The sequence below is a fragment of the Mytilus trossulus genome, chromosome 2 (genome assembly GCF_036588685.1).
Source record: "Mytilus trossulus isolate FHL-02 chromosome 2, PNRI_Mtr1.1.1.hap1, whole genome shotgun sequence".
NCBI lineage: Eukaryota > Metazoa > Mollusca > Bivalvia > Mytilida > Mytilidae > Mytilus > Mytilus trossulus.
In genome coordinates this window covers 95,597,119-95,616,797 of record NC_086374.1, presented here as the reverse complement: position 1 = coordinate 95,616,797, position 19,679 = coordinate 95,597,119, and the positions used below count along the sequence as shown (strand labels likewise).

The 19,679-nt window shown below is 31.0% G+C and overlaps 2 protein-coding genes across 8 annotated transcripts in view; one reads left to right on the top strand and one right to left on the bottom strand.

Annotated features, from left to right (window-relative positions):
- The window catches only part of LOC134708427 (papilin-like), a 170,289-nt gene that overhangs the window by 62,577 nt on the left and 88,033 nt on the right, over positions 1-19,679 (bottom strand). For 2 of the 5 annotated variants that reach the window (XM_063568941.1, XM_063568935.1), the window contains exons 1-2: positions 8,776-8,872; positions 5,924-6,065 (exon numbers count right to left, since the gene is read on the bottom strand). The exons of 2 other annotated variants lie outside the window; for them this stretch is intronic. The gene's annotated coding sequence lies outside the window, so the exon portion shown is untranslated. One more of the 5 variants, XM_063568938.1, reaches the window with a different exon arrangement.
- The window catches only part of LOC134708430 (uncharacterized), a 33,335-nt gene continuing 22,549 nt past the window's right edge, over positions 8,894-19,679 (top strand). The window contains exons 1-5 of one of the 3 annotated variants that reach the window (XM_063568948.1): positions 8,894-9,007; positions 13,151-13,658; positions 14,781-14,873; positions 17,242-17,600; positions 19,230-19,317. In XM_063568948.1, coding sequence (XP_063425018.1) covers positions 13,166-13,658; positions 14,781-14,873; positions 17,242-17,600; positions 19,230-19,317 — 1,033 coding nt within the window. In that variant the 5' untranslated portion in view covers positions 8,894-9,007; positions 13,151-13,165. Of the gene's footprint in view, positions 9,008-9,091; positions 9,274-13,150; positions 13,659-14,780; positions 14,874-17,241; positions 17,601-19,229; positions 19,318-19,679 lie in introns of those variants that run through there. The other 2 variants (XM_063568949.1, XM_063568947.1) reach the window with 2 other exon arrangements.

Here is a 19,679-nt window from a genome sequence, read left to right as displayed (position 1 = left end):
ACCTAAATATAAAGCTTTATTACAACTGTCACATAAACTCAACATTAACAAAGAAAATGAAAGATTGATCAATCAACCATGAAAATGAGGCCAAGGTCAGATAAACCATGCCAGGCAGACATGTACAGCTAACAATTCTTCAATACAACAAATATAGTTGACTTATTGCTTATAAATAAAGAAAAATAGACCAAAACACAAACACTTAAAACTTAGCAATAGACCGTGAAAATGAGGTCAAGGTCAAATAAAACCTGCGTAACCGACATATAGATCATAAAATATTTCCATACACCACATATAGTTGACCTAATGCATAAAGTATTAGAAAAATAGACCAAAACTAAAAAACTTAACTTTGACCACTGAACCATGAAAATGAGGTCAAGGTCAGATGACACCTGTCAGCTAGACATGTACACCTTACAATCATTCCATACACCAATTATAGTAGACCTATTGCATATAGTATAAGAAAAACAGACCAAAACACAAAAACCTAACTATAACCACTGAACCATGAAAATGAGGTCAAGGTCAGATGACACCTATCAGTTGGACATGTACACCTTACAGTCCTTCCATACACCGAATATACTAGACCTACTGCTTATAGTATCTGAGATATGGACTTGACCACGAAAACTTAACCTTGTTCACTGATCCATGAAATGAGGTCGAGGTCAAGTGAAAACTGTCTGACAGGCATGAGGACATTGCAAGGTATGCACATACCAAATATAGTTATCCAATTACTTATAATAAGAGAGAATTTAACATTACAAAAAATCTTAACTTTTTTTTCAAGTAGTCACTGAACCATGAAAATGAGGTCAAGGACATTGGACATGTGACTGACGGAAAGTTTGTAACATGAGGCATATATATATACAAAGTATGAAGAATCCAGGTCTTCTACCTTCTAAAATATAAAGCTTTTAAGAAGTGAGCTAACACCGCCGCCGTAGCCGGATCACTATCCCTATGTCGAGCTTTCTGCAACAAAAGTTGCAGGCTCGACAAAAATGAAACATTTTTACATTCATAGAAGACTTTGATTTCTTCTTACTTCAGATAAACTCATTCCTTAAATTTGATTATCTTACAGTAAAATAGGTATAGCACAAAGTCTAACCTGGGTTTAAGGACTAAGCTTGAATACCAGATAATCCACCTACTGTGAATTCATTAATTTTCATGGGTACCAATTTTTGTGGATTAAAGAAAACTTAAATGTTTGTGGATATTTAATTTCATGGCTTTGCTGAAATCTGCATACAAGCCTGTAGAAAATTTGGTTTTTGTTGAATATTTGATATCGTGGTTTACCAGTTCCCATGTAATCCCTAAAAATTGGTATCCGAAGAATAATAATGAATCCACAGCATTCCATATATTTTTTATCTGTAAAATTGGGAAACATCTCTTTGGTGTTATTTATACATAGGGAGGATCAGAGACCATATAGCATACAGAATGTGAAAATAAAACCTTTCCTTTTAAACAGACACCAGGTTATGTTGTAAATATAGCAAAAATCTTATAACTCTGCGAAAAAAAAACCAACTCCTGTACAAGATTTTGTTTCAGACAATAAACAACAGGCATCATGTATATAAAACTAATCTAGCATGACAAAAAGTATTATAAACTAAAAAGACAATAAAATTCTATATTTATCAGATTGATTAATGATGAGTAAATAATTTAAATAGATTTAAAGATCTGATTAGTAGTGGATACTTATAAAAGCATTAATTAGTATATAAATACTACATTTATCAGCATAATCTTATGCTTATTATATATATCATCTCAAGTGTACAGATATATGACATGAATAATAGTAAAAGTACATTTTGCGTTTGCAAATCATCACTGAATGTGTATAAATTATCTTTTTCTTGAAATATATTTTGAAACCATCTTAGTTTGTTTTTATTTTCAAAGTTTTTTTTTATTATAAAACAGAATCTTAACTAAATTGGTTCTGCATTAATAAAAAAAAAATATTTACAGGGGAGATAATTTCTCGAAATATTACTGCATATAAACTTTCAACTTGTTAAAAATAAAAGCCTGTTGTTTTTCTATTTATTTCTTTGAAGTGTTTTACCAGATAAATTTTATTTAAAAAGATTTTCAAATTGAATTTACTGTTTATAATGTAATATTGCATCACATCAACAACGATAATACATGTAAATCATTATTCAAAAAATGTTTTATTTGGGTTATTTTAGGAGTTTGGTGTTGATGACAGACATTTGATGCATGTGACATGGAAAGGTGTTGTAGGCTGCAAAAGTAAACCAACAAATGTTAGGGTTGGTTTTGTAAAACTTTTCTGTGAGAATTCATGCAAAATTTATTTTTTCCTTCATCAAAAGGAGTCAATTTACCCTCTACTTCTACATGAAGTTTAAAAATTTGAGTAAACTCACAGTTGACAACCAAATATGTTAAACTAAAAAAGTCTTTTTATATTTTTATGTTGTTGTGTTACAGTCTCATTAACTTTATATTTTCAACATCCTCCTTTTTTTCATATCAAACTTTCACTAACTTTAACATATGCTGATAAACCGTTTGCCTCGATCCATGTAAAAAGTTTTGTAAAATGACGGTCAGAACAGTTTTAACTATATTACACAAGTACACTAGATATGTATGATAATGTGTTAATATTTCTCATAACATCAGTTACATTCATAACAAACATCAAAGAGCTGAACTGTACCAAATCTGCCTATAGCACATGTACATAATATATATATTTTAGTGAAATAGTGAAATGCATTGAAGTAGGCAGAACTTCTTACATTTTGTTGCTATTTTTTAGACACCCTTTATGCAGTTAATGATAGATCTTTTATTTGTTTTGACCTAAAAAATATGTTGATGATAGTTATCAAAGGTACCAGGATTATAATTTAGTACGCCAGACGTGCGTTTCGTCTACATAAGACTCATCAGTGACACTCATATCAAAATATTTAATTTATAAAGCCAAACAAGTACTAAGTTGATCTACCTTATATAGCAAAATTTAAAATAATTTGATTATTTTTACTTCGATGTATAGTTATAAATATAATAATCTTCAAATAAAAATCTGATCATTGCCAGTATAAAACTATTGTCATTAATAAATTTTAAACACATATGTTACAGGCATCAATAGGGCTTTTAGGTGCTTATAGGGCAACTAAGATGTGATATATCTTATATATTGCATGTGTTCTGCATAAAACTGCTATAAGGCGGTACCTTGACCTATAATGGTTTAATCTTTTATATTGGTGTCTTGAATGGAGAGTTGTCTCATTGGCACTCATACCACACCTCCTATATCTATAGAAGAAACATTGTCATAAAAGTTAAAGCAAAAGTCATATCCCTGTTCACTAACCAATCTTTCATTATCATATTTCATTCAAGTTTCTTCAATATGTCAAATTGGTTTTGAAAAAAATATATTTACATGGACTAAAACAAAATTGCTTGTATAGATCCATTAAACAGCTTCATGTAGGTAATGTTAGTTATATATACCTTATAAATCATCACAAATGTCAGATTTTTTGTTTGAGAACTTTATTTTAACTGCTTATACAAATTTTAAGCTCTTGTTACAACATAAATAGACGTGAACATATGATACACACTTTTAAAAGAAAGACCTCACTCAGGTTCACAAATGTAGATGAATGGCTTCTTCCATATTAACTTCATCAATTTACTATTCTAGCTTCAGAATCACATTGAATTGCTTACAAATAATACAACCAAAATGAAATTATTAACAAGAAAACATTCAATGATTTACTGCAAAATCAGAGAATCTGAGAATAAGGATTTTTCTAATGATAAAAAAATTAAATGCAAAAATTACACATCTTGTTCCTGATTAATTGGCATAATTATGTGTAATAAGACTGACAAATTTTTTAACCTGGCCACAGAACCTGTGTATCGAACACATGTCCCCCTGAAGCATATATTGACTAATAATCTTTAACATGGTCAATTATTTATCCATTTTAAGCTGATTATGAATATGACATTATCTTTCATTTAAAATGTGTTTCATAATATAATTCCATGTCTCTTTTGAAAATGACAAAACACTAGCTAGTTAGTAGTTAATCAAAAATTATTTCAAAATATCAAAGTTACAAATATATTGACCTCTTCAGTGGCAGATCCAGTGGGAGGGTTTCGGAGGGTTAGATACCCCTTTTTTTCTAACGATCAATGCATTTGAATGAGGACATATAGTTGGAACCCCCCCCTCCCTTTGATCCTTTGTAACGAAACCCCCTTTTATAAATGGCTCGATCCACCCTTGCTCTAGATGTAAATAGTTTAACATAATGATAAACTTATTTCTTCAATGAAGAAATTCTTTATTAATAAAAAAAATCTTATATGCATTGTTCAAAATTAGCTTTTAAAGAGCAAAACTAAATGATATTAAAAATTACACAAAAATATGTAAACTAAAGATTTTTCATACATTATAACAACATGTAAAACTGTGGAAGAAAATAAAAACCTTTTTTCGTGTTCCATGTTAATTTGCACATGTATATATATGTATGAAAATTAATTAAGGAGATGTGATACAATTGCGGTTGAGACAACTAATCCAGTCCATAGACCAAAAGGGCATGCCTATTAATACATGTATAAAGTACATCTTCATCTAAATTTATATGTTTTATGACTCAAAATGACAGGATAAAACAGTTAATGACAGAGACCCTGAAATAGACATATTTATATACCACATCTTCATATACCTATATTTTTATAGCTTATATTTTGACAATTTGTCTCAGGATGATAGTTGTCTGCTTATTTTCATTCAAAAGCTAATTTAAGCTACATTGAACATGTTGAGTGGTTTTGAAATTCAATTTGGAATGAAATCATTTAAGAATTTACAACTCTTCTAAACCATATTTGGAACAATTTGTTTGAATTTAAAGTTAAATTACCTGTAAACTTCCTATTTGATTTAGTCTGTCAACTGTATTGAATTGAGCGCAACTGGCGAGACATATAACGATGAAACTTGAATCTGGTGTATCTTAATTTATTATTACCATGGTGTCTTTGATTACACTGGTCAATAAAAGTTAAATATAATATTTTGTAGATAGATATCCGACTTATGGCAAATACTTAAGATTCATTGTTATTTGTCGCAGGGGTTACTTATTTATGTGGATTGCATGGGAAAAAGTTAAATTAAGTAGCTAATGAACGTATATGATGGATGGGTTTATAAATGAAGCTATATATATGTATAAAACAGAGCAGTTTTGTAAAGGCTAAGCCTGAAAAAACTGTCGCTACACATATATACAAAAAAGAGAAGACACTAACTTGAAACTAAACACCATCTTTCTTCTAATATTATCCCCTGGTGTATTGCATTTTCCTAGTAAAAGTGGATGAAAATACAGCAAAGTCTTTCACAGCAGGAGTTTCAAGTAAGTTTTGAATTGTAATTTAGTTTACAAAAACTTAAGTTAACATATAATGTGACATACATGTCGTACATGTTACTGTAAGGGCAGACGTATATATGTTTACCTACAATTTACAAACTGTTGACCACAAACATGACAAATATGCATATAAATTAACAGCGCAATGCATTAAATCAATCAAATTCCCCCCCCACCATCACTTTGCTGCATCTAAATTGTATCATTTGTTATAGTAGTATAATCGCTAGTAGTATTTCACTCTTCGGCTTATTCATAAATCAAAATTTTTACTTACTTGATATAAGTAGTTTTATGTTTTTCATCCAATGAGAATATATATAAATATCAACTTTTATCCTCAACCTTCCGAAAGCTGCAGACTACAGGTAACAGAAACAATAAACGAAACATAAATTTTTTACCTGTCAATAACTTTATTGCATTAATCCTTCAGCCATTCAGGTAAACAGAATATCTATGAAAACTGTCATCAAGGATATCCTCTATATGGTCACTGTGGTCATGCATGGTTGGTTTCAACATCCAAATAACCATCACCTGCACCTACACATTAAAAGATTAAGTTATAGGCAATTTTACCTGAAAGTGCTGATAAAGTGTCAATAAAAATTTGCATTGTACTCTGAGGCTATATAATATATCATCAATAATGATCACTATCACAATTGTTTACTGTGAGCTGGAACAATATATATCCTGTATAACAATGATTGCATTCCTTTTTTTTTATATATAAATATGAAAAATTTACTTTGGCTATTTTAGTTTACATGGTAATTCTACAAATTTTTTATCATTATTGTTGCAATTGTTAGAGTATGGTTTTTTAAATTAAACTAAAATTTCAAAACAATTCTGTTGGAATTTTTAAATCCCTCAACTATTTATCAAAAATAAAATTGAAGATTATGAGTAAATTTGAAAACCCAGAAATACATGCTTCTCAGGTGAAATCCCAAAGAACATGAAGAACCCTCTATTAATACCTTATGGAATTTTTTTGTGCATGGGTGTTGCTATATATATACCATATATATGTTTAAGGTATCAAGGTCACTGAAACAAGGTTATGGTAGTACATTTCAATGTTGACAAGGAAAACAACTATATATTTCTACCATAACTAATGTGTTGATGCATTTTTCACTATCACAAGAGAGATTCGCTTCCTCAGTTGGTAGACTTCTATTTTTTTTCCAAAGTACTTATTGAGGTTTTAGTTATGCTTTCAAATAATAGGACAATAAAATAAAAGTACACATATATGCATTTAAGTCAATAATCTTGTCATTGCTTGTGTGGTAGATGTTTAGTAAAAATAAAATTGAGAATGGAAATGGGGAATGTGTCAAAGAGACAACAACCTGACCAAATAAAAAAAACAACAGCAGAAGGTCACCAACAGGTTTTCAATGTAGCGAGAATTATATATATATGCATGTATACATGAAAAAAAACAACTTTAAAGTTTTATTTATGCAAGATTACAAAATCTTAAAATTTCCTCCTTATATAATTATATATATTATGCTTTAAAATTTTAACAAATTATGAGGTAACTTAAGTACCCAAATACATGTCCCAGGTAGGTATTGGTATGATCCTGAACTTTTAATCTCAAAGCAACATATATTGGGGAAAAAACAAGAAAGCCACTTCAAATATTACCATGACTTATAATGTTTACCATGTTTACTAGGGTAGTTTAAAAAAAAAGCTTTTTATAGCGGTATCTCAGATAGACATGATAGAGGGTAATAATGTTCCATAAACAATCAAATTACATCTTAATTTTTTAATTAGAAATGCATGTGCACCACATTGTTTATGTTATTTTTAATAGACTAAAAATTGGATTAATCCAGAGTAAATCATGACTTATTACATCACGGTCACATGACAAAATTATCATCTATGAGCTGATAGACAAAACAATAGATTAGCAAACTCGTGCTGTTAGATTATTCTAGGTCTATTTTTATTTCATATTATAGATGAAACATAAATGTTCATATAATTGTTTTTATATTGTTATTATTTGAGAATGATTATTTGTGGATCGAATCAGTCAATCAAATGATTTACCTTTGTTTCACTTTCAATGTTAACATTCTTTTCCTTTAAAACACATAAAATTCATTTGTAAATTATCCATCTGAAGCTATGGGGTTAAATTGAAGTTCACATGAATACTGATTCAATGAGAACGAATTATTCACTTGCAAGTGAACCATACAGGTATCATTTCACTATTTGCATTTCATTATTGATTGAGCAAAAAAAACAATAATATATTAGATTTTTTATTTATGTCGTAGCTAGTGCCTCTTTAATAAATCTCCACCTATACAAATGCCCCCCCCCCCCCCCCCCCCAAAAAAAAAAATCTGTATTGAAAGTGTTAATAAGACATAAAATATTTTTAAAGAATGTTTGTGCAAGTATTATTTTATTTGGGAAATGCTATTATTTTGTATTTTAACCGTATTGGGTGTTTTAGTTACTGCTGCATGTGTTTTCTCGTTTACTTATTAAATTATTTTTATTTGAGATCATGCAAATGAAATATTTATTTTTCAACATTGCTATTGTTTTAGGAGTTAAACACAGTTAAACTACTTGTAAAAACCTTTCATCAAACATTTCAACGGATGTTTATACAAACCAAGGACGTATATTAGTTAGTTATACGTCCTTGTACAAACTGAAACAGATTTAGGGGGAGGGGTGCATTTTATGACAAAAGATATCCCCCCTCACCATTTTGAAGAAATTTTTGTTAGTTATAACTGAAGCAAAATTACTTGAGCTAGACCGAATTGGGTCTATACTGATCAGTATAAACCTAATTTGGTTACAAATTTCGGGGGGGGGGGGGGGGGGGGGGGCATTTGTATAGGTGGAGATTTATAAATGGGCACTATAGCTACGACATAAATAAAAAATCTAGTGCCTGTGGCTCTAGCTAGGGGCCTGCTAGGACTGCTCCAGAGTTTAAGAAGGCTCCCAATGTCATTATATTCATTATATTATATATATGGACACTATTTCTTCCAATTGCCAATACTTTTATACTATTGACAGAACGTCTACACAGAGACATATATACACATGTGTATATATGTCTCTGGTCTACAGTAGTGCCTGCATGTGCTAGAGCTGTACCAGTTAGTCCCAATAGTGGGCCCTTTAAGTAGATTATTAGTATTGATATGGACATTAAATCATATATGTGCTTGTGTTCATGTCATACTTTTGCTTCCTATAAAAATTTGCAGATATCAACAAATGGAAACTGTGTAAATTTCTTCTTTTTGAAAAATCTTCCAAACTCCCGCCAAATTTATCACAAAAGCTGTCTAAATACCACACAAATTCCAGCATGACCAAGATCATCTTCCATGTTAAACCGATTGCATTATCAAGCCACATGCTTATGAACATTTAAGTTCAAAAGTGGAATATTCTTATTTGATCTATATAAGGTACAGCAATGTAAAGTAAAATATGTAGAAAATAGAAAATGATAAATAAAAAATAAATTTCAGATCTACACTTTACAACAGAAAGAGAAACCGAAAGTTCAAGAAACATGCTTTCATAAATTTAAATTTAGAAACCAAAAGTTAAAACAATTATGTTTTTCCCAAATTTAAATTTAGAATTTCTATAGAGACACCCACTACTTGTAAAGTCGTGTAATTTGTGTTGATGATTGAATCAAGCAGTTGACAAAAGAAAAGAGAAACAGGTAAAAAAATGTATTCCATAAATCAAATTGTGTAGAGTTTGACTATCTCAGTCTAATTTTTTGTAAAGGAACTATATATAAATGTCTGTCACTATATGATAGATTTTAGGAAGAACGTCATGATTTTTTTTCAAAACAGACATTAAAAAATTAACTGAGGTAAAAGAGAAAAAAAACACCATGAAAACAGACTTTTAGAACTTAAAGACATGTGGACATTCTTCTTCTTCTTCTTCTTCTTCCATATAAGAGTTGGGTTCCTTTAATGAAACGTTTAAACTCTGCGGGACTACGCATGGTGACATCACATATCTAGTCCCCTAAGGCTATATACAGTATTTACAATAAAATCAGGTTGTTACGGTTAAAATTATGTACAATAATTATGGTTCATAAAAAATGAAAACAGACAGCTTCCTGGATTTGAGAGAATATCTGCCCTTTCAAAATTATAATTCTAATAGCACTGCTTTAGTTGGTAGTAAACATACCCTGTGCATCCATTGGAAGACCTGTAACCGGAGAGCACATACTATCTACTCTACAAATTCATATCGTCACCCCTAGGATTCGAACCCCGGTCGTCTGGGTGACAGTCAGTGCGTTAACCCACTGAGCCAAAGAATCGATTCCCTAGCTCAGTTGATTAAGACTGGCTTAATTATATGTTCTACCTGTACTGAGGGGAAGCAACCCGCTACACTATTCCCCCACCACAAGAGTCATCATATCTTTATATATGACTCTTATAAACAACACAAACCCTGGCTATACTCCAGATAACCATCGTGGATTTTTTAGTCAGGCGCCAAATGTAACCGGAGAGCATGTATCTACTCTACAAATTCATATCGTCACCACCCGAATTAGAACCCCGGTCGTCTGCGTGACAGTCAGTGCGTTAACCCACTGAGCCAAAGATTCGATTCCCTAGCTCAGTTGATTAAGACTGGCTCTATATGTTCTACCTATACTGAGGGGAAGCAACCCAGCTACACTCCCACTATCAACGTATATAAATATATGTTGATAGTGGGTCTTCCAATGGATAGAAACAAGTTCCTTTGATTTGATTAGATTGATTTCAACTAGATCGGTTCACTTTAGATGGATTTTAGGGCAATGTGAATGCCTTAAACCTATCTTTAATTGGTCTAAACTTAAAAACCAAAAGAGGAACTTATGTTTGAATAGATCAAAAGTGATTAACCGATCTTACTTGTAAACCCAAATTTTTAATGAAATTTTATTAAAAAGACTCGAGGTAACAAAAATTTCAGAAATTTTTATTTCATATTTTTTTTCATTATAAATTTTATTTATTACACTATTAACTGTTACTTTATGACATGGTACAAAAATCACCTGAGAAAATCATTTCTTTTTGGCCCCAGTTGACTTTTAAAATGTTAATACTGTATCATTGAAAAAGATCCAAATTATCTCCCTTTGGTGCGAAAATTCATTTTTATTTGCTTTAAAATTGAAATATATGTTTAACTCGTTGGTGATCAATATTTTTTTTTAATATTTTCAAATAGGCTGTTCTAAACATGAATTGAAAATTAATTAAGGTGATTTCTATAATTTAGTTCTTTTTTATTTCGATATTACAATACTTCTCTTATTTTTAAAAGTTCTATAGGAAAAAATACCTAAACCAAAAATGCATGCTTCTATCAAAGGCAGATTGTCAGCTTAAACTAACGGTGACCCTTTAAATTATTTTCTTTTTCTTTTGAGTATATGATAAAGTTCATTTATAGAAAAAATATAGCAAACTCCTATTTAAAAGAAATTGATTGATACGCGCGAGCCCCCATAAACTATCTAGGCTAAATTGAATTGAAAAAAAATTATCTGCATACATATATATGAAAAGCAACTATTTTTAACTAGCCTTATTTAGATTGATTCAAATTTAGATCAATTAAAAAAAATGCTAATGTGAAAGGGGTCTAATGCATAATTTTCAATACCATATTTTTTGAACATTTGATGAACATGATGAACCCAAACTACTTTTTTCAAACTGATGGCTAGTGCGAGCTTTTTCCCACCACTTGGGGTCAGTTGTTAATCGTCCGCTTTACTGAAACTACTTGTTTGGAGAAATATTACCCTGTAATGATGAAATATTTTTAATTTTGCTTATTTTAAAATTGAAAATATAAAAGATAGACATGATAGATGCACATATATATATAAACACTTTCATTTAACAGATCTTTTATAACTGGGCGTCACTGGTGAGTCTTGTGTGGACAAGGCGCATTTTTGGCGTATTGAATTTTAAACCTGATGCTTTTTGTTATCTATTAATCATGTTTTTCTGTGTCTAATATGTTCTCCTATTTATTTGTATTGTAGTCCTGTAATATTATGTTGGCATTTCAATGTTATATTTAACTTTGCCATTAAAGTGCGAGGTTTGGCATGCCTTAAAACCAGGTTCAACCCACCACTTTTATTCCCCTTTAAAAGTGTCCTGTACCAAGTCAGGAAGATGGTCATTGTTATAATATTGTTCGTTTCTCTTTGTGTTGCATTTTTACGTTGAGTCGTTTGTGTTTTCTCTTATTTTTAAGATATTGAGATAAGACTTGGCACGGTACTTGTCTATCCCAAATTCATGTATTTGGTTTTCATGTTACATTTGTTATTCTCGTGGTGTTTTGTCTGATGATTGGTCAGTTTCTGTGTGTGTTGCGTTTCAGTGTTGTGTCGTTGTTCTCCTCTTATATTTAATGCTTTTCGCTCGGTTTTGGTTTGTTATCCCGATTTTGTTTTTTGTCCATGGATTTATGAGTTTTGAACAGCGGTATACTACTGTTGCCTTTATCAATAATAAAAACGATCACCAACATGACCAAGAAAAGCCCATTTGTAGTAATTGTTATTAGAATATTTCTATATAAGAGTTATTTATCCTGGTATACTGTGAATGACTCAATTACCTGTGTTTTGGGAAGAAGAAAAAAAAGGAAAATATAGAGAATATAAAACAGAACAAATTATCAGCAATAAGATTTTATGTCATGAATTCTATTAAAGTTAACAATGTTGCAAAGTGTCCATTGTTCATGTTGTTCAAGACTCACATAGACCTAGGTGAAAAGTAAAATCACAAAAATACTGAACTCCAAGGAAAATTCAAAACGGAAAGTCCCTAATCAAATGACAAAATCAAATGATATTAAAACACATTAAATTAATGGACAACTGTCATATTCCTGACTTGGTACAGACATTTTCAAATGTATACATAGAAGATGGTGGATTAAACCTGGTTTTAAAGCACTAAACCTCTCACTTGTATGGGAGTTACATCAAATTCCATTATATTTACAATGATGTGTAAACAAACAGACATTATAGGTAAAAAGTGAAACAATTAGCTCTTTAGAGTTATTATACATTGTATATCTATTCATGGTATTCCTTGGGTTAAATTATTCAATAAATAGTGTCCCAAGTCAGGAGCCTCTGGCCTATGTAAGTCTTGTATTATTTAATTTTAGTTTCTTGTGTACAAGGAATTTGGAAATTAATAGTATGGCGTTCATTATCACTGAACTAGTATATATTTGTTTAGGGGCCAGCTAAAGAACGCCTCCAGGTGTGGGAATTTCTCGCTACATTGAAGACCTGTTGGTGACCTTCTGCTGTTGTTTTTTCTGTGGTTGAGTTGTTGTCTCTTTGACACATTCCCCATTTCCATTCTCAATTTTATAAGAAGATTTGGTATGAATGCCAATGAGACAACTTTCCATCCAAGTCACAATTTCTAAAAGTTACCATTAGAAATCAAAGTTCTATCTTCAACACACTTTTTTACACTTTTTCCAATGTCAATTTTTTTTTTATATTTTACCAGGTATAAGCAGACACAATGGGGAATTCACTCACTAAATGTACTAGCAAAAATTCAAAAGAAAATAAAAGGCATATGAAGGAAGAAGTGTACAGACCTTGTCAATCAGATACTGGTAATCAGAATGATCCTGATGGTCAGGGTGGGCAATCTACGCAAAATGGCAGTGCTAAAAATATACAAAATTCGGAAAAAATTGCTAAAGGGATAAATGTTATGAAAAATTCTGTTGATAGTAAATGTCATGGTAACACAGAGGAAAAGGAACAAGTAAACATGGAAGTGAAGCAAGAATCTGTAAAACCTGAAATCCCAAAATCTGAGGTTATACAGTCTGAGTCAAAGAATACCGAAACTGAAGCAAAGGCAACAGATACAAATGGTAAAGAAGACAAAATATCTGAATGTGAATCAATGGACCCAAAGGTCAAAGTGTCACATAAAAATAACAGTGGTGTAACACCTGTCAATGGTGAGCAAGATTATACAGAAATCAAAGGCAAACCTTATAGTGAGTAGTCTATTAGGAGTCGCCTAAAACTTCCCAGGGTGAACAATATAAAAAAGAAGATGTGGTATGATTGCCAATGAGACAACTATCCACAAAAGACCAAAATGACACAAACATTAAGAACAACTATAGGTCACCGGCATACAAGTTTATTAATCAATACCTTAAGTGTGTGCCTAAATCCTGGTAAAATTGAAAAAAGTTCCTATATATGCATGGTAAAGTTAAGACTGATATATTTATTAAAAAAAAAACATGTATGATAATCTATATTCAATAAGTACAAACATTCTTTTGAATATAGTGACATTGGATGTACTGATTTTATTTGTATATATTCAGTATGCATTTGTGTATTATATAATGCAACCCCTTTTCATCCTCAAATCATGAAAAAAAATTTAAAAAAGACTATATTTGTGTATAATATATATATGTTCCAGACCGTAAATACTCAAAATACTCCTACGGTCGGACCATTAAAAAAGATGGTCAGGTTTATTAGATACAAATGCATATAACTTTTTCTTAAATTCACACTAATTATATCTGTTAATCTCTTGTATCTAGCATGTCGATCAGTAATACATTAATTGAATTATGATCACTGAAATTGAAGATATCAGAAGTAAATATCATGTGGGAGGTCAATTGAATTGGAATATTTAGCAACTTTACCACAAAATGCAAATGCAAAGGAACATGCATGAACTGCAAACATGAAAATGTAAAAAATATTACGTTACTTGAATTGTGTTACCTTCCAAGGCGATAGTACCAACATATAGGATTCAGATTTACAATTAAACAAATTCTTAATTTCAATTGTTCGTTTGTTCATTTTGTCTAATTGTAATAAATTATCAATAACAATTTGTAAAACTAAAAATCACTAGTAAAATAAAGATTGTGATAAATGCTTGTTTCAATTTAATTAATTACCCATATGATAAAATAACTTGTATGGTCAGCTCATCCTGGACCGTACACGTATGCTCATACGGTCTGACCTTACATGTATGGTCCAATCTGTAATATGGTTGACTGCATCATATTATCTTGCTGCAGCAACATCAAACATTCATCTGTTCATTAAAATCAAAGTTTTTTTTTACTCTGTAGACTTTTCGAAAGGCCATGAAAACCCAGACTTACAAGATTCAGGATTTCTTGACACTAAATCTGGGAAAACAGAACCTGCACATCATAATGAAGGTAAGAATCTAAAAAGTGCATGTACAAATAGATCATAGCATCATTTTAGGAAAACGGAAGGTTTCTCAAACATAAGAAAATATGGCAGTTGGAGACAATCATAATCTTGAACAATTCGTTTTATTTCTCCATTTGTTTGTTCGTCTGTTTGTCCATCTGGTCCACTTCAGGTTAAAGTTTTTGGTCAAGATAGTATTTGATGAAGTTGAAGTCCAATCAACATGTAACTTAGTACACATGATCCCTAATGTTGGCAGATCAAGGGGGTAACAGGGGTTGGAACTCTATCTTTTTTGGATGATCAATGCATTTGAATGGGGACATATAGTTGGAACTTACACACCCCTCCTTCCCCCCTTTTATCCTTGGTTAGATACCCCATTTCAAATGACAGTCTGGATCTGCCCCTGCCTAACATAATATATGATCTTTCTATTTTTATTGCCCAATTAGAGTATTGACCCCAATTGCAGAGTCAACGAAACATAGAAAATTATAGTGTGATTGGCCCCGAGCATCAATGAACTATGGACACATTCTTGTTTCTGTCTAATTTAGGAATTACAGAAAATCATCATTCAGTTAACATGGTGACAGTTTGTCCTTTAATCTTTAAAAAATTATCAACTAAAAACCAGCAGTTATAGTACTTCATCTCTTAAATTTGATAATGTCATATATTATATTTCATAGCAATTGGATGCTTCAATCTATTGCACATAGATATTTTATCTTCAAAAAATAACTTTCAGAGATCAGTTAAGTGACACACATGAGTAGCATCAAAACTCCAACTTGAACTTTGACTATTGACAATATTGCTCAAGAAATTTTGTGTGCCACATACACTTTACTCAATTTCATCTTGTTGCTATTCTTGAAAACCGTAAAAGATAGACATGATAGACAACATCAGAATTGGAAAAGGATTATAAAAAATAAAAATAAGCCAACAAAACCTAAATTATAGATTGCATGACTCCTTAGTCAAATTCACCAATTTATTGCTGTAAAGAGCATTTGATACAGTAGCAAGGGCACATAATAATGCATCCAAATATAATGTGATGTTTCTGCAATAAGAGTAAACATCAACATATAATTGTATCACTTAAGTCAAATTTAAAAAGGAAAACATCTCAAACTAGATGTTATTGTATTTTTTAGACTCAAAATTGGTTAAAAAATCATAAGGATATATAGATATAAGAAGATGTGGTATGAGTGTCATTAATGAGACACCTCTTCATCTAGCTACAATTTGTAAAAGTAAACCATTTAAGGGGGCTCGCTGGTCTAAATCAATTTTTTTATTTAATATAAGATTTCGCTATATTTTTCTATAAACTAACTTTATCTTATACCTAATAGAAAAATGAAATAAAAAATGGGGTCAGCGTTAATTTACGCTCACAATCTGCCTTCGAAAAAAGCATACATTTTTGATAATGTCCTTTTTTTCTGTTCAACTAATAGGAGAAAAAGCGGTAATATAGAAATTAAAAAAGAACTAAATTACAGAAATGGCTAAAATTTTACAATTATTTAGTTTGTGTACAGCTTTTTCGAAAATAACAATAAAAAATATAGGTCACCGATGAGTTAAAAAAGATATTTAAATTTTAATGCCAAAAAATTGCATTTTTGCACCAAAGGGAGATAATTTGGAGCTTTTTCAATGATATCTACATTTTAAAAGTCACCTGGGGCCAACGCCTAATGATTTTTTGGAATAATTTTTGTACCATATGATAAAGTAACAACTTCTTAAGGTAATTAATATATTTTGTAATGAAAAATAAACGTTTAATTTTTTTCTGAAAATTTTATACCCGCGAGCCTCCTTAAGTGGCTTACACTGAAAATAGCAAGCACAAATGACTAGTGTCTCATCATCTGAAACAAAAGTGTAAAATATATACATGATTTTATAACAAACAATTTGGAATTTCTTTTTATTATCTTTTACGATATCTGTAGGAGGATTAATAACCTTCACAAGGAGAAGAGTATACATGGAGAGGTATAACTCCTATGGGAATGATTAGAATTTTGTTTCAATGGTGAAACCTTTATATCACTGTACAAACGACTATGTCATGTGTGCAGAGACACATCTCAGATGAGGGTAGCAAACAAAACAAAAAATCAAAAGGTCTTTCCATGAAAATAGACATACTTAAATGTTTATACATGTATTTATATACTCTTTAGTTAGCAAATGTTTTAGCTGGAAGGAGTATAAAACAATATTTGGTTATAGAGGGGAAAAGGATTAATGTTTGTCTTTTTGTGGTGTTGGATTGCTGTCTCATTGATGTTTATCCCACATTTCTTATTATTCATTGTTATAATTCCAATGTTTCAGACATAAAGACAGATGGAACTGACCAATCACATGATCCAAAGGATGAAAAAGGTGGTGATGCTTCAGACAACAGGAAAGACGAAATTGGACATTCAAATTTGTTAGACTGTGATCAAAATGGTAAAGTAAAAAGCAATGGTTCAGAAACAGAGAAAGGCAATAGTGGTCAGACAAATGATGCTGACAGTGTTCCACCAAAGAGTGCACCAAGTGATGGAGATAAAAGTAACAATAGTGGTCAGACAAATGATGCTAACAGTATTCCACCAAAGAGTGCACTAAGTGATGGAGATAAAATTAACCAACAGAAAACTGGAGGGGAAGAGTTTGCATTCCCCACCAATAATGAATTTAAAAAGGTATATATATATACTTGAATATTTTTTTTAAGTAATTAAAATTGCATCAACTGCATAGTAGAGGGTACCAGTATATATATATATTTATCTTAACTCCTGTAGATTTATAGGGATATGATTGGTTAACGGACTACACATGGTGGTTCTATATATTTCTTATAAGGTGCTCTAAAAAATGCATGGTTAGTTACTATATAGGGTTAACAACCATATGGGGGTTAGAAGGAGTTACTTCCCTTTCAAAACAAAAAAGAAATCTGAAAGATTTAAACAGACGAAGAAACTGATAATAAACGATTGAAATACATTCATAAAACAAATAGAAGTAGGTTCTTAAACATTTTAAATCAAAGTATTAAAGACTTTATCACTTTGATAGGCAGATCATAGTCTAAACACGTAACCACATGTGAAGACAGCCGGTAAAAAAATATTGTTACACAGTGTGCTAGTGACCAAATACTATATATATGGGAAATTTACTGACCCCATTTATATCGTATTAGGTCTCTAACACACCATGTAACTAGTAATATATAACTAAGTCTTAAGTTAAAATCAACATTCAAACCTATAATGGTTTACTTTTTAAATTGTTACTTGGATGGAGAATTGTCTCATTGGCACTCACACCACATTTCCTATATCTATGATTGCATTAGTTATTTAATTTTTATACGTGTGTAGAGGAGTTTAAATACAGCCCAAACAACATTTTCCAAAACACCAAACAAGTGAAAAGGTATATTATATGTTATTCAGGTCTCAGACAGGGTATATACTGTGACATTCCCGGCTTAGAGTTTATATCCCCTGAGCCGGAGGCGAAGGGGATATAAGACCTAAGCCGGGAATGTCACAGTATATACCCTGTCTGAGACCTGAATTACACATATATTACGGATTACCCCTGACTTAATGTTATTTTCCAGTGCAAGTATATGTGTTGACAACACATATAGAAAACCCAACCTGATATGTTCGGCATACGTGAAGGATTTTCTTATTTGCTGTGAAAATAATTTTATCGTGTATGTTTAGTTTATAATATCACTTTTAGCATTAAATATAAGTATTAAAAGTGTAAATTGCGTGATTTTGTATTAAAAATGTATTATTGACTGAAGCAAGCCATTATTTTCCCTCTGTGAGCCTCTGACAGTCCCATATCTTTTGACTACGTCACATAGTAACCGGTGTTATGATGACGTTTTTGAGGTTCCAATTGGGGATAAAAACGTCTTATATACCCCGGCTGTTTTCCGAATATATACTGACATTTCTGTGTTGTTATCCAATCACAAACCTCGACACATTTGTAATCCGTAATATACTTTAACATAACACATTTGACTAACAAATCGATCATATTTATATATTTATACTGTTTACTTTTGTTTTTTTATACATGTTATATGGATGGTCATAATGGGGGTACCTGATTCAGACTGCCTATTTGAAAATATTATGAATTTTAATTTAATAACTGAGGGCAGAATTTCTGCAAATGTATAAAATTAAGCTTAGAATTAACAGAATGAGTAAACATTCATGACTTTGAAAGACCTTGTGTGCTGACTTCTAATTCTATCATAAAAAAAAACCAAAGGATTAATTACGATTTTTTAGGATGAGAAAGGTAAAACAGACCACAATGAAGTAGTCAAATCAAAAACAAAGAAGAAAAAGAAAAAGAAGGATAGAACAGATAAATATGGTAATTATCCTATACTATGTATAATATTATGGAGACCTGCATTGAGGATGCTTGACTCCCCTCTAGTTTAAACTTTGTCCATCTGTTTTTTCTGTCTTTCTACAAAATAATTGTGTAAAAGTTAAAGAATTTACAAAAGTATATGAAGGTGATTGCAATTTAATTGGTACAGCTGTTGAACATCTTCTCTCAGCTGTTCATATAATATTTGGTGAATAATATGATAGTAATTTTGGAAGAATATAGTTTTCATGAAAGCATATAAAATCCAAAAGTGTAGCATTCAAGCTAATAACAATTTGCACAGTTGTTATATGCGCATGATTATTCAATTTGCAAAATGATATATTGTTTGAGTTGAA